The 26,870-nt window shown below is 51.9% G+C and overlaps 2 protein-coding genes across 5 annotated transcripts in view; both read right to left on the bottom strand.

The window, feature by feature from the left end:
• Positions 1-8,665, bottom strand: part of GLCE (glucuronic acid epimerase) — a 48,748-nt gene extending 40,083 nt beyond the window's left edge. The window contains exon 1 of one of the 4 annotated variants that reach the window (XM_082060875.1): positions 8,533-8,665. Coding sequence is in view for 1 of the 4 variants with exons in the window: in XM_082060874.1 (XP_081917000.1) it covers positions 8,533-8,552 (20 nt within the window). In the remaining 3 variants the exon portion in view is untranslated. Of the gene's footprint in view, positions 1-8,197; positions 8,255-8,532 lie in introns of those variants that run through there. The other 3 variants (XM_082060874.1, XM_082060876.1, XM_082060877.1) reach the window with 3 other exon arrangements.
• Positions 8,666-15,723: 7,058 nt separating this feature from the next.
• Positions 15,724-25,646, bottom strand: LOC309443817 (NADPH oxidase 5-like; the record flags this gene model as incomplete). The annotated part of the gene is made up of 14 exons (XM_082061090.1): positions 15,724-15,855; positions 16,122-16,288; positions 16,431-16,530; positions 16,677-16,761; positions 17,508-17,632; positions 19,217-19,359; positions 20,014-20,146; positions 20,767-20,949; positions 21,455-21,630; positions 22,464-22,617; positions 23,040-23,274; positions 23,769-23,979; positions 24,973-25,123; positions 25,527-25,646. 14 exons carry the CDS (start codon positions 25,644-25,646, stop codon positions 15,724-15,726), a joined length of 2,115 nt encoding a protein of 704 aa, XP_081917216.1.
• Positions 25,647-26,870: the final 1,224 nt, after the last annotated feature.

Raw genomic sequence — 26,870 nt, 5'->3', positions numbered from 1 at the left:
TAGGGAAGTATAAAAAATCACCCCAACATATTTAGGTAAAAGGCTTGAGAATTAATCTTTAAAAGGTAAGGACCTGATAAATCTCACTTCTGCAAAAAAAGCAAATTTTTGCTAACAGCAAAAAACACGTCACAGCTCCGCATTACCGTACAGCGTCGTGGCAGCCCGTTTGCATAGCTATTACTCGATAAATTTGACACGCCACAAATACCAAGGACACTTCACTGTTACTGAACGCAGATGCCAAGACTTGCCTTTCTAAAAAAGCCAGAACTGGGCAAAATCTGTTGTCTAAAGAGTAACATTCACTGCTGGTGTTTGCTGTAATTCTCAGCTCTGCAACCTGCTACACTTAAAGTTCAGGATGAAATTCATCTTCTGCAAGATACAAGGCACCAAATATTTACTTGTAGACATAGCTCACAGATCAAACATGACTTTAAGGACTAGATGTGTATTGTGACTGCCTTTTTCCACATCACACCAATAGGGACACACAACCTCCTGTCCAGACTATTGAAACACCTCATGGAAATAAAACCCGTAACTGTTGAGGAAAGGATCTGACACATATTAAACCCAAAACTCTGCCTTTTCTCACCTCCCAGCAAGAAGCTGATCCTGCTCTTAACAATAAGTATTTTTGATACTGAATGTCAAAAATGGGGTTTTTGAGCGTGAGCAGCTTATTTTGATACAAGGCAAATTTCCCTAAGCAAATACACACCATTCAGTAATTACAGAGGGTTAAACACCAAGACACAACTGTACCTCCCCTCTTTTTTTCCAGTCTGTTGTTATTTTATATATTATGCAGAGGAGCCCAAGTGTTAAGTTTTCCTTAATTCTTCACTTTTCATGATAACAGAAACAATTCTTTTAAAAGTCTAATTCTCCATAGGCTTAATATGAACATTCTCTGAGAGCGCTGCTCATGCTCAAAAACAGGCATTAAACAGCTACAACATTTGATGTTTGGAAACAAAGTTCCCCATCTGCCAAGGGTTTTGGAAGCATTACATACCACGAAAGATTTTTTTCTGTTCTAAAACCATTTCATGTTAAAGAAAAATCTCCAGGCACGCACAGCTTAAAGCTTAAAAATAATCCTTTCCGCTTACTTCAAGTTCTCCCTTGAAAAAGTGTTGGCTGCGAAGCACCGGTTTTCTGTCGCAAACAGCCGCCCATTGCACAAGATTTGAGTATTTAGACCTGCCTTACCTCTGTGAAATAATGGCATTTATAAATTAATCATAACACTTAAAAATAACCGACCTACTTTGCTTGGCCAGCCAGGACGGGCTGTGCATGAGCATCCACGCCACAAATCACCCCCCTGGTAACACAATGAGATTTCGCGGCACGTCACTGCACAAACCCGCATCGTGGGGACGCCAAAATCACGGTATGCCCTCGAAACGCCACGGTGGGTCTTGCCAGGCCTCCCAGCATGGAGTTCCAGTTACCCTCACCACATCTCATCACACGGAATCACTGCGGCCCGGCTGGCCCTGCTGTCGGTGCCATGTTCTTATGCACCGAGATACTCGAAGCTTCAGGTGCAGAGCAGGGATGTGCAGAAAGCTGGTTGTCTGCTGGAAGTGCTGAAAATAGCTTTAAAAAAAATAAAGATGAACAACACATCCCTTGGATGCAACGCGTCCAAGAATCCTGGGTGAGCAGAGGGATGAGCCTAAGAGCAAGATGGGGCAGAAGCGGCACATTCGGGTGAGAAACAGCCCAAGGTGGCGATGCTTAAGAAAAATGAAAGAGCAAGAAGGAAGGAGCATTTTTGAAAGCTAAAGAAATAAACCTGTAACACCAAGTGCTGAAGATCCTGGTCTGTCCAGCTTGTGGAGGTGACCAGATTCTCCAAGGAAGAAATTGTTGCCCCTGAGGGTGGTGAGAGCCTGTCCCAGGTCACCCAGAGAGGTGGTGGATGCCCCATCCCTGGAGACATCCCAGGCCAGGCTGGACGGGGCTCTGAGCAACCTGAGCTGGTGAAGATGTCCCTGCTCATGGCAGGGGTGGCACTGGGGGAGCTGGGAACGTCCCTTCAACCCAAACTACTCTATGATTCCATGATTCTCATCCTTTTCCAATCCCAAAACATTGCTGGCTTTAGGTTCCCGCTCACATATGGCTGAGCAAGATGAAGATCTTCCCCCACCTACCCAAAAGTGAGTCGATTTTCTGACAGTTTAACTTCCTCGGAAATTCAGATTTTTTCTGGAAGAATACCCAGTGCACGAAAAATACAGCAAAACCCACTGAGATGTGGAGGACGGTTGCTGTCATTGCGCAAAACCTGCAGATCTCCAACACCTCTGTTGTGGGACTGACATCTCACCAGGATTTTATCAAAATTCACCTTCCTTGTGGCAGCTCCAGCGCAAATACCTCACGTGGGCAAGGAAAAACATGCTCTAAACCAGTTATAGTGTGAAATAGAGGCACACAACTCTATTTAAGAATGGATTAAAAGAATCACAACAGTTCCAGCCACACTTGGCACCTTCCTCAGGTGTCTCACCCCTCATTTTCTTCACCCCTGGAACAGCCAGCGCGTGGCCTGGGTTTGCTCTGCTGTACATGGCTTTTCCCCCCAGTACAACCAGATGGTGCGTGCGCAGCCAGCGAATCCCACTGGCAACCACCCATCGCCAAAACACTCGTCATCTTTGCAGTGTGCGACCTATTTTGGTTTCTCAGCTACATGGAGAAAGAGTATATAAAAAAAAAAAAAAAGTCTACCACACAACGCATGGAGAAAATTACTTCTCCCTTCCTGCATGAGAAGATGCTCTGATCCCATTTGTTGACATTTATCATTAGGACAAGACATCTGAAAGCCCTGCGAGCAGCGGAAAGCTTCTTAGGGTGTTTAAGAAAGCCCACATTAAACAGCAGGGACGGCAAGAGCCGATTAGTCCTCCAGCTTGAGATACACACTACACTTTAACGCTTTGCTTTTAAAAAGAACTTAACAAAAATCAGCTAAGACAACACAACTAACAACCTTCTGTATTCACCTTTGCATTCAGGAGAGCTTGATGAACAAATACATCTTGAAGTCAGAGCTCAGCCGTCCAAAAATCAACATATGCTCAAGAAAAATTTTTCTGCTTATCAAAGACAAAAACAAAGGTATTTTCCAAGTCCCCTCCAGTTCAAACCACAAGGCAGAACCCTGTTTTCAGAAAAGTACATTGGTTCGACAGAGGCTTCTGCAGATATTCCACATCTTCTGTCCATTTAGTCCTGAGACACTGAGCAACTAAACACATCCAGTCACGTCACTCATTTTTCCCCTTGCAAATGCAAACCAGAGTCAGCTCAATAAACAATTCAACAATTAATCATTATATCTGTTCGAATGCTGCTTAAAACAAACCATTAGAAAGAAAATTAAGCCGGCAGCCACCCATTATTTCTTATTCAGTCAAAACGGTATCTGGACAGGTTGTATAACACCAAACTACATAAGGCGATCCAACCGTTTTCCAGGAAAATTGGCATGCATACAGAGGTAAAATTAAATATTGTGCGAAAGCTACCCGACTGGAAAACCTTCAGGTCCACGTAAATAACCCCGTTCTATCTAAAAATGATGCAAATATTACAAGCATTCAAAAACTAAATGGAAATACTGGCTGCCCAGATTGGGAAGCCTATTTTGACTGACCGAGAGAAACAAGTTTTTATTTCTTCAGGCATTTTTCGAAAGATTTATCTGGTGTCTTTTGGTATCATTGAGAAGATTTCTATAGGAAATTCATATATTCATTAACTATAAAAACTGGCAAAATAAGCTGATTCTGTTCAGATTCAGACTTCATTTTTTTCTACACAAGAAGGAAAACAGCAAAATCATTCAGGAAAACCACACCCAGGAAGAAATGGGGAAATCATTTCACTTTCAGCATGGAAACCAAAGTTCAAGGGGATCAAATTTGCCTTTTCACATACCAAACACCCTCACTGCAGCGAGGTCGACCTTCCGTATCTCCAGCACTGAGAAGAGCAAATAAAGATCTTGAATTTTCACCTCCCGGGGCAGCCCCACAACGTCAGCTGCTCCAAGAGCTCCTGATAAACCGCTTTTGTTTCAAAACCTTCTGGAATTTCCTGCATCCCCTAATGCAATTAAAAAGAGGAAAAGAAACACACCAACAGCCCCGTTTCCCGTGCTAAACTAAGCAAAAAATCTCCCTACGAGGGACACAGAAAAGCTTTAATTCTGAGCAGAAACATGGGACCCTGCCAGACACGAACCCCTCTGCTCAACAAACTTCGTTAGGCTGATTTTGCTCCTTAATCCAACCCACCCACACACGTCTGATCCAAAACATGAGTTTAAGCCCCGTACCTGCTGGTTTACCTGTTCTTACACTAATATTGCTGTGGAAAGGCCGTTCGAAAAGAAATGTAATTGAAAATAAACCGCATTGTTCTCAACCTTACTGAGGTCATAAAAGGGTTTTTGTGGGTTTTTTGGTGCGGCGTTTACAGTTGCTTCAGAAAATTCTGCGCTAAGGTTTTGATTATAACTAAACAGGGAATATATAATTCCTGAAAGAGCCAATACTCAATGCTCTCAAGTTTTTATCTATACCATAGATACTTCACGGGCAGCAACATGGGCGTTCCCTGAACATCTCCATTTCCAAAAGTGCGACTTTAGGCAACAATAAACATTAACTCCTGAGAGAATGGCCAAAACAATTTATTTAGAAATCAAGAGGCTGTAAATCAGATTTTATAACAAGACACCAGCCAACCAGTTCCCATATCAGGGAACACGAACTGGTCTCCGATAACACAAGCAATATCTACGAGGAAAAAAAAGGTGGCACACTTGAGATAAGACACTAATTAAAAGTTCATTTCCTTTGGAATTAGCGGTGAGCTTTCTTTAGAAGGATTTCATTACCGTGCACTTTATCCGCCACCTCCAATATTTCAAATTCAGTATGAACATTTAAAACATAGCAGCCAGGTGCGGAGACAAGGTGAAAAAAACAGAAGGAAAAGCTGTGACTTTGGAGCACGAAGTGGGGAGAATCCAGAAAACAGCTAGTGCTGATAAGAAAACATATTTACATCTCATTCTGGAAAAATCCAGCATAATTACAGAAAAGCTAAAGTTGCACTAGGCTTACTTGAAAGAGCAAATATTCCCCAAACTCTGTTTATTCCCCAAATTTTATTACAGAGTATAAGAATTTTAGAGTTGGGAAGGAGGGAAAGGATCACAAAATGGCAATACTGTGAAAGGGGAACATCTCCTGATATTTTAGGTCTGCAGCAAAGGCTGAACTGATGAGTCAACTCACTTTGAAAAGCTGCAGAAACGAGACCTTAAAGTTTTGACTGCGTATCAGACACAAAATCTTCATTAAAAACACACCTCAGTGCTAAAGCAACCCATTTGAGAAACACCGTGAGGACAGGCCTTTTCATCTTATGGCTCAATTAAATGTTCAGAGAGAACGAGCTACTTTCAATGTCACCTCATTAAATCCAACTTAGTTGTTTTTTGTTTGGTTGGTAGTTTGTTGTTGTTTTTCTTTTTTACCAAAGGAGTGGAGATCCTGAACAGAAAGAAGAAAAATGCTGAAGACTGTTAGGCAAAAAGAGCAGAAAGTAACAGGTTTTTTTGGTTTGGGTTGGGTTTTTGGTGTGTTTTTTGTGCACTGTGCCCATCTAGTTTCTCCCACACTGTAGACTCAGAGTTACAAACAGGATCGCTGCTGTTAGAGGATCAATTGGACAATGAAGGAGCGAAGGACACTTGTCTTATAGAAAATTACTGTCAGATGCTGCCAGCCCCGGCTTTCCCTCTTTCTGGGCCACCAGCCAGATACTAATCATTGCGGGTCTCTACTAATTTTTAGCCGTGTAACACGCTGTGTGACACTAAAGGGATGGATTAATCCAGGCAGAGCTTTAGAATACTTTTATTATTAAAAAAAAAAAAATAGCTACCATCCCAAACATTATACCTCAGAAGAAGTTAAAGAGCCTCCTAAGGCACCACCTGAAGGGACACGTGCCAATATCTCCTTATTAAAGCAAGTTTTCCTGCCTTATTAAACTCAACATCAAAAGCCATTCCACAAGCTGGGCAGACAAAAGAGTCAGGGAAGTTACACTTTAACTCAGTAAAAAAGGGATTAAGTTTGGTTGTTTTTTTTTTTTTTCAAAAGGTACAAAGAGCACCTGGATAATCGAGATGCCTTTGACCTTAATTATACTTATCGATCACAAGCTGTATCAGAAGGATTAGCGGTTCACCAGAGTGAAAATAAAGCCTTTAAATAAACACCAAGTGTGGTATTTCACCCAGATCTCACAATATGCCAAAGAACATCGTAGCAGGACAAGATGCCTCCACAGACATATTAAATATTGTTAAGGTTTGTGACAGCTGGCCAAGCTGAGAGGTCCATAAGGCCCTTAAAAACCTTTCTTGTTTGGCCGGCTCTAACCAGGAGAACTATTAACTACTGGCAATTCCTGTATTGAACAAACAAGCCAAAAGGTTTAAAAAGCCAAAGACACCTTTTGGATTGGAGGTGCTGCCCTCGCCGAAGCCTCATGTGAAGAACTGGAAGATAACAGTCCTGCATGTGCCCTGATCCTCGTCACTGCCTGGGAACCCACCAGGGAGTTGCCTTTGCAACATTAACATTTTGCTCTAAGGCATAATATATGAGCTGAAACTTCACATCATCATACTGCCGTCATGCACCCTTCTTAGGATTCTCAAAACGTGCAGAAGCAGAACAGCCCACGGACACTCAAATCTGCAACTGCGGCATAAGCACGTCTTGTTTGCGTTCTTGTGACTTCGCCTGACAATGAAGCACCCAAAAATCTCTTTTGTTACAAGAGACTTTCCACAATCTCACATGCAAGGTCCGTAGCAGCTGATCTGCACGCTGTGTTTTGAAAAAAAGACACAATATGTATGATCCTGGAACGTGCTGTCCTCATTATCCGAGCAGTCGCTCACCCCAGCTCTGACAAAACCCACAGGTATTATTTTAATTTTCCCCTTCCCAGAGAGCACGTTGATGAGGTTTTCTCCTGTTCACACTGTCCAAGTGGGTGTGAATTCCAGAAGGCAAAATGAAGAGCACATACAGGCCACATCTCTTTGAATTAAGCCCCATTAAAGAGAGTGACGTATGTACTAACAAAGCTCCAACACAAAACTCACTGAGCTGCAGCCTGCCAAACACAGATAACTTCACCTGGTTACACCTGCCGCACAGATGCTTCACGTAAGTAAGTGTACAGATGGCTGTTTGCCAATCCCAGCAAAGGGAACCCGCTGTTTGCTGGTGTAGCAGCAGCCTCAGAGCTTGTCCGATGCACCTGAAGCTCCTCGTGAAAAACTACAGAACGATAAAGTATTCTGAGTTGAGCTTTGTGGACACCAGACTAAGCATCTCAGCCTTACTGCCAGAGCCTTCGCGTTGTTTTATGGACATAAACACATGCAAAACGCCTTGACAGAGCAGAGGAGCATCCACATCCAAGCAGGGACAACCCAGCACCCGACCAGGTGCTCTTCCTATAAATCCATTCACACAGGTTGCCCGAGTTGTGTCCGGCACCTCCGAAAACACCAGCCCCCTCTCCGGTGGCAGAAGCTGGATTGCACGGTGTGATTAAACACAATTAATGATTATTCCCCAAGCCCACACAGAAATCGCCTCCCCCGCCAGGTTTTACCGGGATGGGGAGGCCGCAATTAGTGTAATTACTCCTTTCTAGAGTTCGGTTCACCTTGAGCTGGAGGTTTTCCCAGCGGGGCTCCCAGCGGATGGAAGACACGGGGTCCGCCCCGCGTGCCCTCGCAAACCGCAGCCCCGATTCCTGCGTTTTTCTCACCAGAAATCCCATACCTCCCAAACGGGGCCGAACACGACGGCGCGGGGCTAGGCCGGCTGGCCCAGGCCCCCTCCCCAGGCCCCTTCCCCAGCCCCCCGGGCGGCCCCGACGCCTCCCCAAGCCGCTGGATGCCGTTCCGAGCGCCCCGAGGCCGCGGTTACCGGACACCCGCTGAGGGAAGAGGCGGCCGCGGAGGCCTGAGGAGGGGGCGCGGGGCCGTGGTTCCTCCGGAGGGGCTGAGAGCGGCCTCACGGGGAGAGCGGGGTAGCGGCCGTGAGCCCAGGCCGGGTCGTACCTGCGGGCACGGGCCTCGCTGGCGGCGGAACCCGGCGGCGGGAGCGCACGGAGAGGCCGCGCCCCGCCCCGCCTTCCCACCAATAAGAGTGAGGGAGGCGGGGCGCGGCGAAGGCCCTGGCCAATGGGAGAGAGCGGCGCGGGGCGCGCGCCGCGCCGTGACAGCGGCAGGGCGGGGAGCGGTGGGCGGGAGGGGCGGTGGCACCGGGGAGACTGGCCCTGCGGCGGGGCTACTCCCGCCGCCTCGCCCGCACCGTGGGTACCCCCTATACTGCCCCCACTCCGTTCCCACTCAGGCACGGCCTGACCCCGCTCCAGCCACCGGCGCGCCCCTACCTGCGCGGTGCTGCCGACATGGGTGGTGGCTGGGGCGGGCGGCGGGGCCTCCCGGGCAGCGCTGAACGACCGCAGCGGAGCCCCGGCGGGGGGAGCAGAGGGAACGGGCAGCCCAGCCCCGCCCCTACTTCCCGCGAGAACGGCGGGGGGGCGGGGCCTGCCGCTGGCCAATGGGGTGCGCGAACCGGGGAGGCGGGCTTGTCGGGTGCGGAGCGTTGCCTATTGGCTGCGCTGCGCCCCGCCCTGTGGCCGCGTGCACGTGGCGGGGGCGCGCCCGGAGCACGTGGGCGGCAGGTTGGGAGCGGTCGCCAGGACCCGCTGCTCAGCCCGCTCGTTTGTTTGTTTGTTTGTTTGTTTGTTTGCTTGCTTGCTTGTTTGCTTGTTTGTTTGTTTGTTTTAAAATAACCTGTCATTTTTTAAGCATCCCTGTAGAAAGCTGTTTTCCTGCGGCAGGGCCTTCGATTTCCTCTTGAGGAGCTGACATGTCCCACCTGCGCTGTGCACTGATGTGGACACTTCTCCCCACTCCCAGGCTCTGCTCCTTTTAGGCATGAATTGTCAGTAAGACCTGGGAGGGGGCTGGTTTGCAGCTGTAGCCTGGTTTCTGAAGCAATTGCAAACTTCACCTTTTACAAATTTTATTGCACATTTTTGTCTAGTTTTCTTTTGAACTAAAGGTAACTACTTACTATGGGAACTAAATTTTACCTGTTTCTATTCAGTATGCAGAAATCATTGCCTCAACCGTTTACTGTAAGGGAGCAGAGCAGAGGGGGAGAATTGGCTCCCACAACCTGTTGCTCACGCTGCTGGTGATGCTACCCAGGACATGGGTGGTTTCTGGGCTGTGAGTGCACTTTGCCGGGTCATGTTGAGCTTCTCAACCAACACCCCCAAATCCTTCTCCACAGGGCTGCTCTCAACCCATTCTCTGCCCAGCCTGTGTCTGTGCTTGGGGTTGCCCTCACCCAGGTGCAGGACCTTGCACTTGGCGTTGTTGAACACCATGAGGTTCGCACGGTCCCACCTCTCCAGCCGGGCAGGTGCCCCTGGATGTTCCGGTCCCTCCAGCGTGTCGGCCACACCGCTCAGCTGGGCGCTGTGGGCAGATGTGCTGCAGGGGCACTTGATCCCACTGTCTGTGTCACCGACAAACACATTAAACAGCACCGGTCCCAGTGCTGGCGCCTGGGGACACCTCTGGTCTCCATTGGGACATCGAGCCATTGACCCCAACTCTGAGTGCGACCAGCAGCCACTTCCACATCCACTGAGTGTCCACCTGTCAAACCCACGTCTCTCCAACTGAGAGCCACGGATGTTGTGAGAGACAGTGTCAGATGCTTTGCACAACTCCAGGTAGATCCATCATCCAAGCCTACTTGCCTCTGCATCTTCTCTACCTCTACAGACTCCCTGGGCTAAAATCCAGGTTTCAGGATCTCCAGCTGGAAAGGGTGGATTGACCTTCCACTGATTTTTAAATTAACCAAGTAAGAAGACACTCAGTGAGTGTCTTAATTACAGCATTATCTTCACCACTCATCAGCAAACTCAGGAAGGTAATTACTAGCGGCGAGGGCTCAGCGTTGTTGTGCTGCCCTCACCACTTCGCCCCATGGCTCCCAAGCACCATCATTCACTCTCATCTCCTGTGCAAACATGAGAAGAGCCCCAGCACACGGGGTGCAGGTCTGGGAAACAAGCAGAAGTGGGTGCATGGCTCACTGGGGGCGTTTTGGGGTGCACTTCAGTACGCAAGAATGGGTATAAAAAAGTGCAAAATTGGCTGCTGACCTTTGGTTACATTGCATGAGCTGGGGAAGGTCGTGTGTTGCAGGGACCTTGCAAACGCTGGGATTCTGGTGGCTTTGCAGAGCAGGAGTAGTCTTCAAAGAATTATTCTTTTAGCTTGGCCCAAAGGTTGTTTCCATGGCAATAAACACACATACACACCCCACTCCTTTGTCTAAGTTATTCGTTAGTCTTATTTGTCACACACCGTGAAAACAAAATCATAGGGTGAAATGCAAAGAGGTTTTCAGATAATGGAAGGTTATTGCCTTCCGCTGTTCCTGGTTGTGTGCGGGGGGAGCGGGCGACACAAGCCAGCCGCGCCGGGAAATTTCCATTGCAAATGAGCTCAACATCCCATCAATGCTTTTACATCCTTTGCTGGATATAATAGGTCGAGCAGAATACATCTTTCTGCTTTCATATGAGAAGTTCTTGAAGTGCTGTACAGGAGGCACAGTTAAAAAAAAAAACAACAAATCAACATAGTTTCCTTCATTAAAATGCAAAAGTAAAAATAAGGTGTCTGGGTAAAACTTCAAGGCCCCTTCCTGCCTACCCTGTGCTGGGTATCCTGGGTTGTTTAAGCGCTGTTTGAAGTCTGTCCAAAGGTAAATAATGTTCTCAAAGTGTATGGTAAAGAAATATCGCAGGTGCTCTTGTTCCAGCCCAGGACAGGGGATTTCAGCAGAGGCCCTGTCTGCCGTAATGCATTTAAATAGAGCTTAAAAGATGTGGTTGGGATGCTAGCGTAAAAAAATTTACATTGCAATTATTATCATGTTCCTGATTAGCTGCTGCACCCTGTCTGCAAAATCCTTATTGTTTTTTCACAGCCCAATATCGAGCTCGGTTATTCTCCTTCCAGCATCCCCCCGCGCTGGGCTCTAAGCTGATGATTCATGTATTAATATGTGGTTATTAGATGATTCCTCTGCCTCCACTGCTGCTATCTGTCTCTCGCAATGCAAGGAGGAAATGAATTCTTAAAACCTCAGGAACAAATAGTCTGCGCGTGGAGATCAATCCTGCTCCCGCTGACGTCAATGGAAACGTTTCCATCGGCTTTGGCAGGGGCAGAATTAGTCCTATAGATCAGATATTAGCTTGAGTTATAACCTCAGAGAACTGCACGAAGCTAAAGGGGAAAAACTGCATCTGTTAAAAATAACTGGTGGGAATTGAGCGACTGTCAAAGGTATTATTTTCGGGGCGGCGGGGGAAGCCAATATTGGGGCTGTGGGCTGTGATGAGGGCTGCCCATGACGGGGGATCCCCGCTCTCCAAACAAGGGTGTAACAAGTTATTGCTCTTTAATTAGCTCCTTGTCTCATCTATCTCCTGGGCAGGGGAAGTCAGTGGCCGGGGCTGAGCCTCTCGCTACCCCCTGCCCAACCCACCTCCCTGCAGGGAATCCGGCTTTAAAAACAGTTTTTCCTGCCCAAAAATAAGAAATTAATTTCATTTTGCAAATAGCCCAGGGTAGAGGTGCTGTCAGCCCCTCCAGCTGTGCCCAAGGGGTGTTGAACATCTGGATGCTGCTGCCTTCCTTTGCAGGACCCTCTGTCCCCCTCGTCGTCCTGCGCCCCATGTCCCTGTCCCTCCTCGGTCCCCAGCTCCACCAGTTTGGGACCAGTTGTGCTGGGGACAGGAGGGGCTGGTCACATCCCCTGCCTGTGCAAAATTTCACATGCAAACTCAAAATTTCACACGCAAAGTCCTGTCTCTGGAGCATCTCCCTCCCTTGCCCCGCCAAGAAAACCCAGAAATCACCACTGGTCCTTCATCTTCCTAATTAGAAGCCACCAGCTAATGAGATATCATCCAAGCAAAATATTAGGAGTCGCATAATAATTATATCGATTAAATCAACAACAATTTAACAGCAAAGGTTAATTACATTTATTTAAAAATCTGATAGACAAAATGATGCTCAAACAGTTGGGCAGACTAATTGAAAGCTAATGTTGCTCCTAAATTGAATTTCAAATGAATTTTACATCCATAGTTCACTTTGCTAATTCCATTCCCTGTATCCTGTAATTTGTTGGCAGTGATTGATTATTTAAGTGAATAATATCTATGTACCAGGACCACTTAGTGATACAATATGCCAAGTGTGATCATACTGGTAATAAATACAGTTGCGTTAAGGTTTTCCTCTCTGTCTGGATTTCGGAGCAGCTGAGGGGAGCAAAGGGCTTTCAGCAGCTGTAAATCATGGAATCACAGATGGTTTGGGTTGAAGGGACCTTCCCAGCTCCCCCAGTGCCACCCCTGCCATGAGCAGGGACATCTTCACCAGCCCAGGTTGCTCAGAGCCCCGTCCAGCCTGGCCTGGGATGTCTCCAGGGATGGTTCATCCACCACCTCTCTGGGCAACCTGGGCCAGGCTCTCACCACCCTCAGTATAAAAAATTTCCTCCTCAAACTCCCATCTTAGTTTCTTCTGAACACCAGGCTGCAAACCCCTCCCCGTGCCAATAGCAGCCACCCATTGCAGCCCCCAGCAGCACTTCATCACCTCTTGAATCCTCACTTTCATCTGTCAAAGGACGAAAATTTCTATATTGAGGGTTTGTTGGGGAATATTCTGCACACAATATTCTGTGCAAGAGGCGTCACAGATTGGGTGCCCCCACCCAACCCTCTCCGGAGCCCCCACATACCAACCAGGAGACCTGGTGTCCTGAGAGTCAACTATCACACCCAAATCCCATCAACTCTCATCCAAAACCCATCAACTGTCACCCAAAACCCATGAACTGGAGCTCAGGGTGAGCCCAGCAGAGCCCCAGCCAGTGCTGCTGCCTCTTCTCAGCATCTTTGAAGCATCCGCTCCTGCAAGACGAATGCAATTATATCTTAATAAAATTTTAATATGGGGAATGATGCACTTTGCATCCAACCAACAATTAGCTGTTGCTATGCTACGGCCTGAGTGTAATCACACTAACGAAGCCAGCCAAGGGAAGGCATTAATCAGGAGGGATATCATTATCCAGCCTCACCCCCTGCCTCCCCAGATCCCGATTTGGAGCCTCCTGTTGCTTTAAGATGAAAAACAACCCCAAAACCAAAGCAGACCCCAGGTTTGGAGGCTACAGCACCACTTCCCAGCCGTGGTTTGGTTTGGTCAAGGAACTGAAGCTGCTTGTACCCTGCTGCCAGCACCAACTCTCCCTCCCATCCACATAATTTAATCATTTATTCCTCGAATCCAAAGGAAGCATCCGACAGACCGGAGATACCAGGGCAAAATAGCAGCTGACGGAGCTTCTACGGATAGAAAGGAAGAAATTAATTAATTTTTCATAGCTGTGGCTGGGATGTGAGCAGCTCAGGATTCAGCATGTCAGCAGTGACCTTGATGCTGCCTCCATCCCCCTTGGAGAACGTCTCCTCACCATCTGCTGAGCACCTTGCAGGACCCTCTTGCCCTTTGAAAGCTTCTCACCAAGGCGGCATCCCCATTTATTGCATTATTTTCTCCCCAAAATCCTTCTGCTTTGGGTGCCCAGGTGCCACAATGCTCAAAACCAGCTAAATCTGCTTTTTATTTTTTTTTTCTGGGAGAAGCTGTGAGCACCAGAGCGCTTCGGCACCCTGCAATTCAGCGGGGATGCGGAATGGAAATGATTATCAGCAGCCACATAATGATTCATTCTGTTTATAATTGCTCCAAAACACAGGGAGAACGGGGAGATGTAATTAACTCTTCTTTATGACTGAGATGAGTGTGTTTTTGTCGGCCACGTGACGCTGCCATATCCAGCCACGTTATGTTTTTCTGGCATCTTTGGCAACATGAAAGTGTCAATGTGTGCCCAGAAACAGAATGAATCTGGGCACATAGCTGGAAGATATCTCTAAACCACCAAAATTCCGTGTGCGGGGGGGAGGATTTATTTCCCTGCAGCTGTCCTGATTTTTCCCTTGGACATTGCATACAGGATTTCCATCATCCCCTGATTGAAACAGCCCCATTAATTACGGTGCATGGGCTGTCACTGCAGCGATGCTGGTGAACAGGAGCCCTGGTCCATGGGTTTGGGGTCACATCCCGGCTCCATGTCACAGTGTGGGGCTCTGGTAAAGGCTCTAAGTGGGTTTGGTTTCCTCGTCTGAAGCTTGGAAGGGGGAGCACGGAGCTGATGAGACTCTTTGCAGAGTGAGCTGAAACTGGAGGAACCCTTGTCGGAGGGATGCGGTGGGATGAAGAGGACAGAGGAGCTGAATTCAGCCTTACATTTCCATCCTGCTGCTAATGGAGGAGATGAGGAGCCCCATTAGCCAGGGTTAAGAAAAACTGACACTTGACTTTGGGATCTTCACCACGTGCTGCGTGTTTGCGGGGTGCTGAGCACTCACCGCTGCCTCTCCATCCATCACGTATCAGTCCTGGACATAACCCAGAGGGGATCATTACCCAGCCCAGTAATGGTGCTGAGACCAGTGTGTCACCTACATTTTGTTTTTTTCCCCCACACAAAAGCATCAGCACATGGCAGAGGCACCCCTAAAAAGGCTGTAGCCATCAGCCAGGGAAGGCAGCTTCACGCGACCATTTCATTTGAACTTTGTTAGGTCCCCATGGGCCACTACTGGTCCCAGCACCACTGGCCACACACGGGGACATCCTGCACACTGCGTCCGGTGTTCTGGAAGTGGCTCCATCCCACCAGCCATCCTGAGGCAGGTGGGCTGTGCTGAGCCCCCTCGGCACCGCCAAAATATCTGTTTCCCTGGTGCAAAAAGAGGCAACTCCCCCTTGTGCGCTGCAAACCGGAGCTGGACTGCATGGGACAGGGAGTCAGTCCCAGGGCAGCACAGCGCCGGTTGCCCGGTCTGCAGTGCCCTCCTGCGGGCACCCCGGAGCCCTGCGAGGTGCTGGGGGACAGCCGGCTCCCCCATCCCAAAGGGCTGCAGGACTCTGGCCCCGTCCCCCCAAAGGGCTCCATTCCAAAGCCTTGCAAAGTGATGCAGGACTCTGTCCCGACATCCCAAAGCCCTGTGAAGTGATGCAGGACACCCTGTCCCTCCATCCCAAAGGGCTCCAGGACCCCAAAGCCTCCACCCCAAAGCCCTGCAAGGTGATGCAGGACCCTGTGCCCCCCCTCCCAAAGTGCTCTGGGACTCTAGTCCTTTCCCCCCTCAATACCCCTGCACTGATGCTCCAGGACACCCCAAATGGCTCCCAGACCCTGTCCCCCTCCACCCCGAAGCCCCGTGGTCCATCCCAGCCCCTCGCCCTCCCTGTCCCTCGCTCATCCATCCCACCCTCCCCAGCCCTGACCCAGCAGCAGCCAGGTGCCCACATGGACAATGCAGCAGGATCTGGCACCTGGAACCCATCGCACCGTGTCAGAGCTGGCAGGGGCAGGCGAGGGCTGTCGCTTAGAAGTTTTCTTTGAAGAAGCGGAAGCCGAAGCGCTCACAGTGCGTCCTGATGACCTTGGCAAGTGCTGGTGAGCCACAGAAGAAGACCTGGACTTTCCCTTTCTTCTCCTCTGCCACCTTCCCAAAGACCTGGGGCACAGGCAAGAGGAGCAGAGGAGGCGGGGGGGCAGTTGGTCCTACCCCAGGGGTAGGGAGCCGCTGCCCGGCACAACACAACATCCCCAGCACTCGCTTTCCCATGGTAGGGTGAAGATTCTCTGCATCTGAATATCCCTGTGCATCCTCCTGCTCCAAAATGGGGCTCTCCCATAGTGTCCCCCCAAAGAGTGGGTTTGGGGATCATAGTTCCCTTTGCCTGAGGATGATTTTGGCAGCAGGGCAGGTTCAGCCCTCACCTTGCTCCAGTCGGGGCGTCCGGGCTGGGTTCTGGTCCGCAGCCCCGTGATCAAGTCCCTCTGCTCCTTGGTGGCCAGCAGGTCCAGGGCCAGCTGCAGCCCCACGCCCTTCATGTCATTCTTGCCCAGGGCTGACGTCATGTACATGTGCATCTCCAAAAACCGCCCTGGGCATTCAAGAGGAGCCTGGCTGTGGTCGGGGGGTCTGACCCCGCACTATGTCCCCTTGGGTCAGGCTGGGCTGTCCCAGGGGAAATGCCAAGGACGGGGCTGGGGGCTGCACCGGCTGGTTCCCTCCTCCCCACTCACCTCCCGGCTCCTGCTCTGCCTGCTCCATTTCCAGCTTGGTCAGCAGGCTGACGAACCACTCAAAGTGCTTCTGGTCGCGGTTTATCCAGATAAAGTCAACCTGGAAGGATGCAGCAGCCTCTGCTTTGGAGCCAAATCCAGACCGGGCAGGGGTACTCATGGCTCTCACCCCTGGGGTCTTGCAGCCCTCCTGGCCCTGTCCCCAGGGCAGACCTTGGTTCCACATCCCCCTCCACCTGCTCCTACCTTCCTCAGCATCATCTCCTCATCCCGCAGGTCCTCACACCATGAGTGGTGGCAGCTGGGGCAGCTCTGCTTTCGCCGGCGGTACCTGCACAGGGAGATACAGCCCTGCCTTCCCCTGCCTGCACCCTCGGACCATTGCAGGGGGACCCTGAGCCACCAGCCCTGGTGGGTGCCCACGGATGCAGTGGGTTTTCTGCAGCAGAAATGCCCATGGGTAAGCATGAGACGAAGGGAGGACCCAGCTGTGGGTCTGGTGGCCACGTCTTATGAGTCACAGTATCACAGAATCACAGAGCAGTTGGGGCTGAAGGGACCCCTGGAGATCCCCCAGCCCAACCCCTGCTAGAGCAGCATCACCAGAGCAGATCACACAGGAATGTGTCCAGGCGGATTTGAATGTCTCCAGAGAAGGAGACTCCACACCCACTCTGAGCAGCCTGGTCCAGGCTCTGGCACCTCAAAGTAAAGAAGTTTCTCCTCATGTTCAGATGGAACCTCCTGTGTTTCAGTCTGTGCCTGTTGCTCCTCACCCTGGCGCTGGGCACCACTGAACAGAGTCTGGTCCATCTTCTGACACCCACCCTGAGATATTGATCCCATTGATCAGATCCCTCTCAGCTTCTCTTCTCCAGCTCAACAGTCCCAGCTCTCTCAGTCCAAGTTAGGTTGGAATTGAGGAGGACCCATGATGGGTGCTGCCCATGCTGCTTATCTCACAGGGAGAAGTGTGGGAGGACAGCTCTGCCATGACGCACATCATGTCTTGTGCCTCCCAAAACCACCTTGGAGCTCAGCCTGGGGCTCAGCCTGAGCTGCTGCCATGGCACCAACCTGTACATGATGCTCTGCAGGATGGAGGCGAAGGGGGTGATGCCTATGCCAGCGCCGATGAGGACGGCATGCTCCGAGGTGAAGATCCGCCGTGTCGGCGTCCCATACGGTCCGTCAACGTAGCACTGGGAGAGACAAGAAATAGGGAGAATTCCAGCAGCCCGTGGGTTTTGGAACCACTGTTGGGTTGCAGATGGGAGCAAGGTTAGTGTGCAGAATTTGGGGTCTTTTATGGGAGTTTTATGGGAGCAGAGGAAAGCAGGGCTGGGCAGGGGCACCAAACCCCCAATAGCGCAGGGTTTGCAAAAGCCCCAGGGGGAGCACCTGTGCACAGGGACACACGTGTGGGGTGACTGGGACGCACGTGTGGGGCGAGTGGGGCTGGGGGAGGACCAGGACATCCCTCACCTTGACGCTGCAGAGCCGATGGGTCTCACCCAGCCCAGCACAGACCTGCAAGGTAAAGAGAGCAGCGACCAACTCCTCCCCACCCCAACTGCTCCATAACAGCCAACGCTGAAACTGCTTGTTCCCTGGGTTTGCTTTTTGGGTGTATTTTTTCCAGCTGGTTTTATCTGGGTTGCACATTCCCTTGGTCCGACCCAGGGTGATGCTCGAGCCAAGCCCAGTGCTTTGGTGGGAACCTCACCGATGTCCAACACCAGGAACATGCCACCTGATGACATTATCTGGATGGTAATTGGTCTGAGTATTGATTAAAAAGGCAATTACCCCCCAGTTTGTGCGGGAATTTGGATGAGGAAGAGGTTTAGAGTGAGGGTGGTGTCCCAGGCATGGGGAAACTCTGCTTCCCAGGGGACAAATAAGAGCGAAAGAGGGACAGGGAGAGAAACTGATTAAAACCAGTGTATGTAAATTCATTCTTTGCAAGGGCTGCTCTTCCAGCCCTGGCAGAATCAATATCCTGAGAGCTTCTCATTTGGGGGGATAAAAGCTGCTAACAGTGGCTCTGAGCATCCTGGCTTTGCCATGATTTATGCCCCAGAAGTTTCTCTTAAAAAGAGCTTTTTAATGAGTTTTGGGCATTTGGAAAGCAATGCTTCCCCACGGTTCTCCAGGCTGCTCCTCTGGCAGCTGCTGTGTTGAGAGCACAGACCCCTCTCCCCTCCCCACAGGCTCTGGGTGTCTGGGGTGGGACACGGTGCTCACCCCCGCCACTGGTGGGTCCTCCTGTCCCAGGGCAGCATCAGTGGCTCTGTACGACGTCAGCTGAATGGCTCCATCCCCACCGGTGGCCACTGAAACCCCCTCTGAGCTGCAGACACCTCCCTGGAAGCCAAAGGCAGCGATGCTCATGGGCATCTGCTGCCCCATCCCTCAGGGTCACCGGCCTCAGGTGGGATGTGAAACCCTCTAAGGTGACACAAGGACCTTGCAGTGGGGGACACACCAGAAGAGACACCCCACAGCTGAAACCCACAGGGCTGACCGGCATTGGAACAGGCTGCCCAGGGCAGTGGTGGAGTCACCATCCCTGGAGGGGTTGAACAGACACAGAGATGAGGTTCTCAGGGACATGAGGCAGTGCCAGGGGTGGGGGAATGGTTGGACTCGATGATCTTGAGGGTCTCTTCCAACCAAAACAATTATGTGTTCTCTGTGTTCTATGATTCTATCATCTGCCAACCAGCAGCATTTTAAGGTCCAACCTCTGCGTTTGCCAAAAGCTGAGCCCCATCCCCACCAACCTGTGTCCAGCACCAGCTTCTCTTCTCTCTCAGGCTCCTGCTGAGTGGTTTCAGCTCTGGGCTGGGCAATTCAGGCTGCTGGAAATATTCATACAGCTTGTTGGTCCACTGGCCCAGCGACCTGATGTGCAGCCAGAGGGTTTCTGCAGGATGGAGAGGAGCAGCAGATGAGCATCCTGCACAGCATGATCCATGTACCGCACAGCTCCATCCCTGAGCAACCAGCAGGGATCCCCACTGACGTCTTTCACATCAGCCCCAGGCTTGCAGCAGAGCATGGGTTTGCTCCAGGAGCTGGGTAAAGCCCAAAGCCCAAAACTTGGGAACATGTGGAGCTGGGCATAGGCTGAGAGAGTTGGGGTGTTGAGCCTGGAGAAGCTCCGAGGAGACCTCATTGTGGCATTTCTGTACTTAAAAGAGGCTGATAAGAAAGATGAAGACAGACTTTTGAGCAGGGCCTGCTGTGATAGGACAAGGGGTGATGGTTTTAAACAAAAGGAGGGAGATTCAGGCTGGACATAAGGAAGAAATTGATGCCCCTGAGGGTGGTGAGAGCCTGGCCCAGGTCACCCAGAGAGGTGTTGGATGCCCCATCCCTGGAGACATCCCAGGCCAGGCTGGACGGAGCTCTGAGCAACCTGAGCTGGAGAAGATGTCCCTGCTCATGGCAGGGGTGGCACTGGGGGAGCTGGGAAGGTCCCTTCAACCCAAACCATCTGTGATTCAACAATTCTATGATCATCCCAGTGATGTAAAACAACCCGGCAATAAAAACCAAGCCAAGGTTTGGCGCTCACCTCGCTGCTCGGGCGCGCTGCTGATGGTGAACGGATGCCACTCGTAGGTGGCAATGGCTGGGATGTTCAGGTAGACAAAGTCTCCAGGCTTGTAATGGAAGAACTGGGGTCTCTCGATCACAAGGTGGGTGACCTGGAGGAAAAGGAGGAGCAGGAAAGCTCGGAGCATCCAGCCAACACATCACGCTGGCCAGTCTCTGCTGGGTGAGTGCCCTGCAGCCCAGGAGCACCTATCCGTGCCTTCCATTTCAAACAGTGGCCAGAATGAGATGGACTTACAGCTTTGACCTAAAAAAGGGGTTTGTTCTGTTCACTACCCAGTTTTGCTATCAAACAAATATCTCAGTTGGGGTTGGCCTCAAACAACAGTTTTTTTGAAGAAACTAAGACTCAAGAGTCATTTAGTCTCCAGTTGTTCTGTGAGTTTAGATTTTTTTAAGTTGAAAAATAGGGAAAAAATTCTAAATGAAAAAAATGGTGCCTGGAGAACAAAGGAATATCTTTTACCTCTTGCTGCAAACATTCACCAGTGCAGCTTGCAGCAACCCAAACCTGCCTATTTTCCAGATAAGCTACTAATTGCCCCTCATCCCTCCCCCTTCCAGCTCACCGTGCAAATTGTCACCCCTCCCATGTCCCACCATCCCTCCTTTTCCCCTGCAACAAACAACCATCGCAGTTACTTGCAAAGTGCTTTTCCCCAAATTATGAACCCCTTTTCAGATATTACAGGTATTTCTGCAGCACAGAGACCTTGGAGGGGAGCAGGTTGACCTCCACGATGTGCAGCCCCCCCGTGCGCCACCCAGCCAAACCAACCACCTTCTCCAGCACAAAGAGGCAACCGGGAACCGCAAACCACTTCCAGAAGTGGGGGCCATGGAGGATGAGGAGGGTCCAGATGGAGATGTAGGAGAGGTGGGTCCAGTAGAAGAGCTGCGGGCAGGGAGTGGGGAGCAAAGTGTGAAAAAAAGGTGGTGGAAACAAATGGTGCTTTGTGGTGGGGCCGTGCCAGGGCATGGGATGAGGAAATGGCCTCAAGTTGCACCAGGGGAGATTGAGGTTGGATCTGAGGAACAATTTCTTCCCCAAAGGGCTGTCGGGCATTGGAACAGGCTGCCCAGGGCAGTGGTGGAGTCACCATCCCTGGAGGGGTTGAACAGACGGAGATGAGGTTCTCAGGGACATGGGGCAGTGCCAGGGGTGGGGGAACGGTTGGACTCGATGATCTCGAGAGTCTCTTCCAACAAAAATGATTTGATGGTTCTATCCCCATGTGCAAAGGCAGCCCAAATGATGAAGAAAAGCAGGAAAATCCCAAAACTGCAAAACTGAGGAGTGTGAAGGTATCCGAGGGAAGGATGGGGGGCACCACACCAGCTCAGGAGCTCCCCCCACCCACGGGGCAGCACCCAGACTGGCACCCACCCACTGGACCCACCTGGAAGTGGCCGCTCCGGCGGATGCAGGGGCAGGAGAAGGTGACCATGGCAACCAGCAGCCCCTGCAGCACCAGCCCTGTCTGTGCCGCCGTGCCCCCCAGGCCCCCCGCGCCAGGGTGGGGGTACAACAGGTACTCGGTGAGGACATCACGCCCGTCCTGCTGTGCCAGCCTGCCTGGGGACACCGCACTGGGGACAGGGCACCCACAGCACCCACGCAGAGCTCTGCTACACTCACCAAACTGCTGCGAATCATTTCTCTTTTAACTAAGAAGCACCCAAGTGCTTTGCTTGGACATTTTTGCAAATTTTTTTTTTTTGACATTTTGCAAAATGGAACATCCCTCCTCTCCAAAGCCTGTTCAGGGGCTCAGCATCATTGCAAGGGAGGTGTTTTGTGCAAGCCGGTGGTGCAAGCAGACATGGTCCCCCCATGTGCTGCTCATGTTCCCGAGCTGGGGGTGCAGACCCCACTCAGGAGCTGCGTGGGGCCAGCAAGAGCCCTTTGCTGCCTGTCTGGGAAGCCACTAGAGGGGGATCACAGCCAGAGCACAGACCGTGAGATACCGCACGCCTCCTCCGACTGCCTGCACCTTGCCTGGGACCTCTCAGCCCCCCTTGGCCATGTGTATCCCCTCTCCAGGCGTTGCACCCCCCTCCCTGGGACCTGTGCACCCCCCCAGGACACGTGCGTCCCCTCCTTGGAGCACAGGCATCTCCTCCTTGGGACATCTGCACCCCTCTGGGACATGAGCATCCCTTCTCTGGGACATCTGCATCCCTGTGGGACACAAGCATCCCCCTGGAACATGAGCACCCCCTCTCGGGGCTCAGTCCAGACCCCTGCAGCTTTTCCTCAGCACAGCGCAGGTGCTGCCCCGGCACCCAGGGGCATTTCCCACTTTAGCAGCAGTACTGGAAAGGACCCACCACAGGGTTAAAGGGGGTGTTTCCCGAGATCCCCCCATTGCAGCCCAAGGGCCCCACCGCCCCAGGGCTGGTACTCACTGAAGTTGGCGACGTGGGCGCCCGTGTGAGTGGTTGCCAGTGCCAGCACCACGTACCCCACCAGCTGGTGGAATGTAATGTGCTGGTCCAGCGGCAAAACCTCAGCGACTGGGGTGGTTCGCAGCCAGGTCAGGCACCTCCGCAGCATCAGCACCTCCGGGAGAGGGGCAGTTGGAGATGTTGGGGGGGCAATTTGAGATGCTGGGGCACAATCGGAGATGTTGGGGGGCTCAGCCAGGGGCTTGTCCCCTGGGGCTCCACAGCCAGCTCCGCCCAATACAGGGTGTCAGCCTGGAGAGCACCCAGGGACAGAAACCAAGGACCCATCTGCAGGGTGCCATGAATTCTCTTGTCCCACAGGGAGCTCAGAGCCTCCCTAACCCAGGATTTATATACCGTTATTTAGAGGACGCAGCCTGGTCCCACAACTGCAGAAGTTCACGGGCTCCATCACTGCCCTCCACGGAGCCCCCAGCACAGGGAGAAGGTCGTGGTGTAAATATGACTGTAAACAGTGCCAGTAACCACCACCCTGCACCCACCTCGAGCTCAGCACCCTCCAGGACCCCCACTCACTGCGAGGAAGGCACAGTTGAAGTTCAGGCACTGCCCGCAGCCCCGGGCCACCACCAGCCACCCACCAAGGCCGGCGTGATGGAGGGTGGCCAGGGCGAAGAGCAGAAGGTTGAGGCCGATGTAGCCCCCCAGGAAGGCGACTGTGCTGCGGTGGTTGTGCCAGTACAGCCAGGTCAGGTACTGTGGGCGGCCACTCTTCTGTGCAGGCAGCTGGGGCTGCAGCCAACTCACTGCGCTGGGAGCAGAGGCACCAGGGACAGGGAGCTGGGGCAGTTTTGCACCCAGGCGGGCACCCAGCTCTGCGTCTGAGCCCTGCACCCAGCCCAGCAGCATCCCTGCACCCAGCCCCGCAGCATCCCTGCACCCAGCCCCGCAGCATCCCTGCACCCAGTTCTGTGTCTGAGCTCTGCACCCAGCCCAGCAGCATCCCTGCACCAGACCAACTACTATCCCTGCACCCAGCCCAACTCCTATCCCTGCACCACCCTTTCACCCATCACAACTCCATCCCTGCACCCATCTCAGCACCTCTACCTGCATCCCAACCCAGTACCCCGCTTGGCACCAGAGGGTGCCTGGGTTGCTCCCAGTGCTGGTCAAGCACCTCGGGATCCGGGCACCCTGTGGGAGCACAAATCCCATTTTTTTTACTCTGTGCAGGACGAACAAGGTGCTCACAGGGTACCCACAGCCCTGGGTGCTGCTGGAGGGACCCGCCACAGCAGGTACCTGATGCTCAGGTTCTCCATGACTCCTGGGAAAGCCTCCAGCTCCTGCCGGAGCTCCTCGAAGGTGATGGAGCCGCTGTGGTCCTTGTCAGTGGCCTCGAAGAGGGCGCGGGTGAGGTCTGCCAGGCGCGGCTCGGGCAGGGCCAGTGCGCTCTCCCGCAGGCACCAGCGCAGCACCAGCCGCAGCTCCTCGGGATCAATGGAGCCGCTGCCTGCGTGGGGACCGGGCTCAGGGCAGGGACCTCATAGTGCCCTGGAACCCCACGAGTTTACTGTCATCTTGCACCCTTAATGCAAAAACCACCTCCTTTTAATTCGGAAATCGCCTCCCTTCCTCCCATGCAGGAGGAAACTGTGCCCAGCCAGAGCAAGTCTGTGCCACTTCTCATAAACCATCTGGTTTTAAATAAAAAGGTGACCTAATCGGCAGTTTACCTGCAGCAGCCATGTTGTCGCTCGGCTGGCAGAGTTTGGCACTAGCAAACTGCTGCCAACCCACTTATCTTATTGAGGCTTGGACCAGATGAGCTTTGAAAGTCCCCTCCAACCCAAACTGTTCTATGATTTTATGATCCAGCAACCAAGTAGGAGAGCAAACCAGAGAGGTGAGAGGCTTGGCTTGCAGATCTTTGGCCAGCATTTAATACCCAAGCAGGTAAGAGCAGGAAAAGCAGCTCATGAGCTCATGAGCTCAAGATGTCCCTGCTCATGGCAGGCGTGGCACTAGGGGAGCTGGGAAGGTCCCTTCAACCCAAACCATTCTATGATTCTATGCTTTTGTTATTTCCAGCTTTCCTAGGTGATATAGGAAGAAAAGACCATGCTGGGATTCACAGATGTCAGCAGGATGGAGAGCTGATGTGTGAGGGGAGCAGAGGCTGCTCCTCTCCATGGCCGAGGGTGAAAGCCAGTTGTGGGAAATCCTGATGTGCAGCCAGTTTAATTGCTGGCTTTCAGATGGATTTTTGGTGGTTTCACCACAGGATGAAGGCAGCAGTGTTATGCCGGAGAGACTCTTACATTTAGTGAAGATCCAGCAGCAAAGACCAACCTACCCCATTACCCAGCTGTGCTCAACCTCATAGGTGACACCAGGACTGAAGGCCAATGCCCACACTGGGATGCTCAGAGCAGAGCTGTGCTGCCCCAAAAATCACAACTTTATTAAAAAAACCCACAAATTAATTTAATTTTCACCGTCTTACCATCCACGTCGTACACTTGGAAGAGGAATCGCAGCTTGTCCATCTCGTTCCCGTGGACGAGCAGACTCAGGGCTTTCAGCAGCTCCTCCAGACTGATGGTCCCGCTCCCGTCTGCATCGAACAGCGCAAAGAACCTCTCGGCGAAGAAGGACTGCAGGAGGAGGACAAAGGCTCTTACATGGCAGTGGGATGTTCTCCACCGGCCAAATCCTGATGCTACAACCAAAGCTACCACCACTGGCGATGGGAATCGCCTGGCCCTGGGAGGGAGGGAGCCCTGGGGACAGACATGGACGTGGGGCGGATGGGGTGGCAGGTGGCTGGAAGAGAATATTCAAGCGTGTTTGAAGACATACTGTGGATATCCAGTCGATTTTGCACTGCAGAAAGTTAATCCATGTTTTCCGCTCTTGTTTGCTGCAGAGTGCTATGAGGTTTCTCTTTCACAACATCAAATAATTCTACTTTTTAAGCTTAATTTTCTCTAGGAGACCATAGCTTGGTATCAGGCAGCCAGTGCTGCCCGGAGGAAGGGACCCCGTACCAGCACTCACCTCCTTCACTTGCAGAGCAGTTTTGAACTCTTCCAGGTTGATCTCTTTGTCCTTCCCCGCGATGTTCCCGAACTGCTTCGTCACCCACCGCAGCCACTCGGCATCCTTGGCCGCGCTCATGGTGCAGGAACCTGCAAGAGGGCACAGCATGGAATGGGCAGCAGCCCCTAGGACCCCCCTGTAGCCTTCAAAATCCACTTCTTTACTGTTCCTGACACAATTTTACCACCTGCAGCCTCATGCTGCAGAGCAAAGGGGCAGCTGCTCTCTGCCCACAGGACAGAGCATCCCTGACCACCCCTCACCATTAAGCCTGGACTGTGTCCTGCAGCAGCTGCTCTGGGATGAATCAGAGTCATTTTGGTCGGAAAAGCCCCTCAAGACCATCGAGTCCAACTGTTCCCCACCCCTGGCACTGCCCCATGTCCCTGAGAACCTCATCTCCGTCTGTCCAACCCCTCCAGGGATGGGACTCCATCACTGCCCTGGGCAGCCGGTTCCAATGCCCGACAGCCCTTTGGGGAAGAAATTGCTCCCCAGATCCAACCTCAACCTCCCCTGGCACAACTTGAGGCCGTTTCCTCTCATCCTGGCGCTTGTTCCTGGGGAGCAGAGCCCGACCCCCCCTGGCTCCAAGCTCCTTTCAGGCAGTTCAGAGATCAGAAGGTCTCCCCTCAGCTCCTGTTCTCCAGCTGAACCCCCCAGGTCCCTTAGCTGCTCCCATCACACTTGTGCTCCAGCCCCTCACCAGCTCTGTTCCCTTCTCTCAACTCGCTCCAGCACCTCAAGGCCTTTCTTGGCATGTGACGGGCCCAAAACTGACCCCCAGATTCGAGGTTTGGCCTCCCCAGTGCCCAGCACAGGGGGACGATGAGGCTGTGGAGCCACTCCCTGCCTGCACCCCGTGTGAGACTCTAGGTTGTGTTTGTGGACCCAAATTACCAAGCAGCAGCACACAAGTTGATATTAATAAGAGTGAATGCATTTGCTGGGCTGTTCTGCAGCCTCTGCAGTTCGTCTCTCGGGTTAACCGGGTGCATCAGGTGCTTTAATCACCCATCGCACACCCCAATGTGTTTTAGTGTTCCCTCGGAGAGGCTGAGCTGCTTGTTACACCCCCACCTTAATCCCAGGAGTTCTCCAGCTTTTCTGGGTTCTGTTTTATGGACTGAACTGTTCCCAAACCCTTTCAGCTCCCAGCGACAGGAGGTGCCGCTCCACTGTCGAGAGGGGTGGCAGCAGCAAGATGCTCTGGGGTTTCCTTTGCAAACAAAAATGGAGCAGGAAGGAAGGAAACTTTGAGCCCTGGAGGCACTTGGGTGTCTCTCCCCTTCCCTCTCCTCT

This window comes from Streptopelia decaocto (assembly GCF_964273445.1).
Source record: "Streptopelia decaocto genome assembly, chromosome: 9".
NCBI classification, from domain to species: domain Eukaryota; kingdom Metazoa; phylum Chordata; class Aves; order Columbiformes; family Columbidae; genus Streptopelia; species Streptopelia decaocto.
The sequence above is the reverse complement of the archived record's forward strand: the minus strand, read 5'-3'. Positions and strand labels throughout refer to the sequence as shown.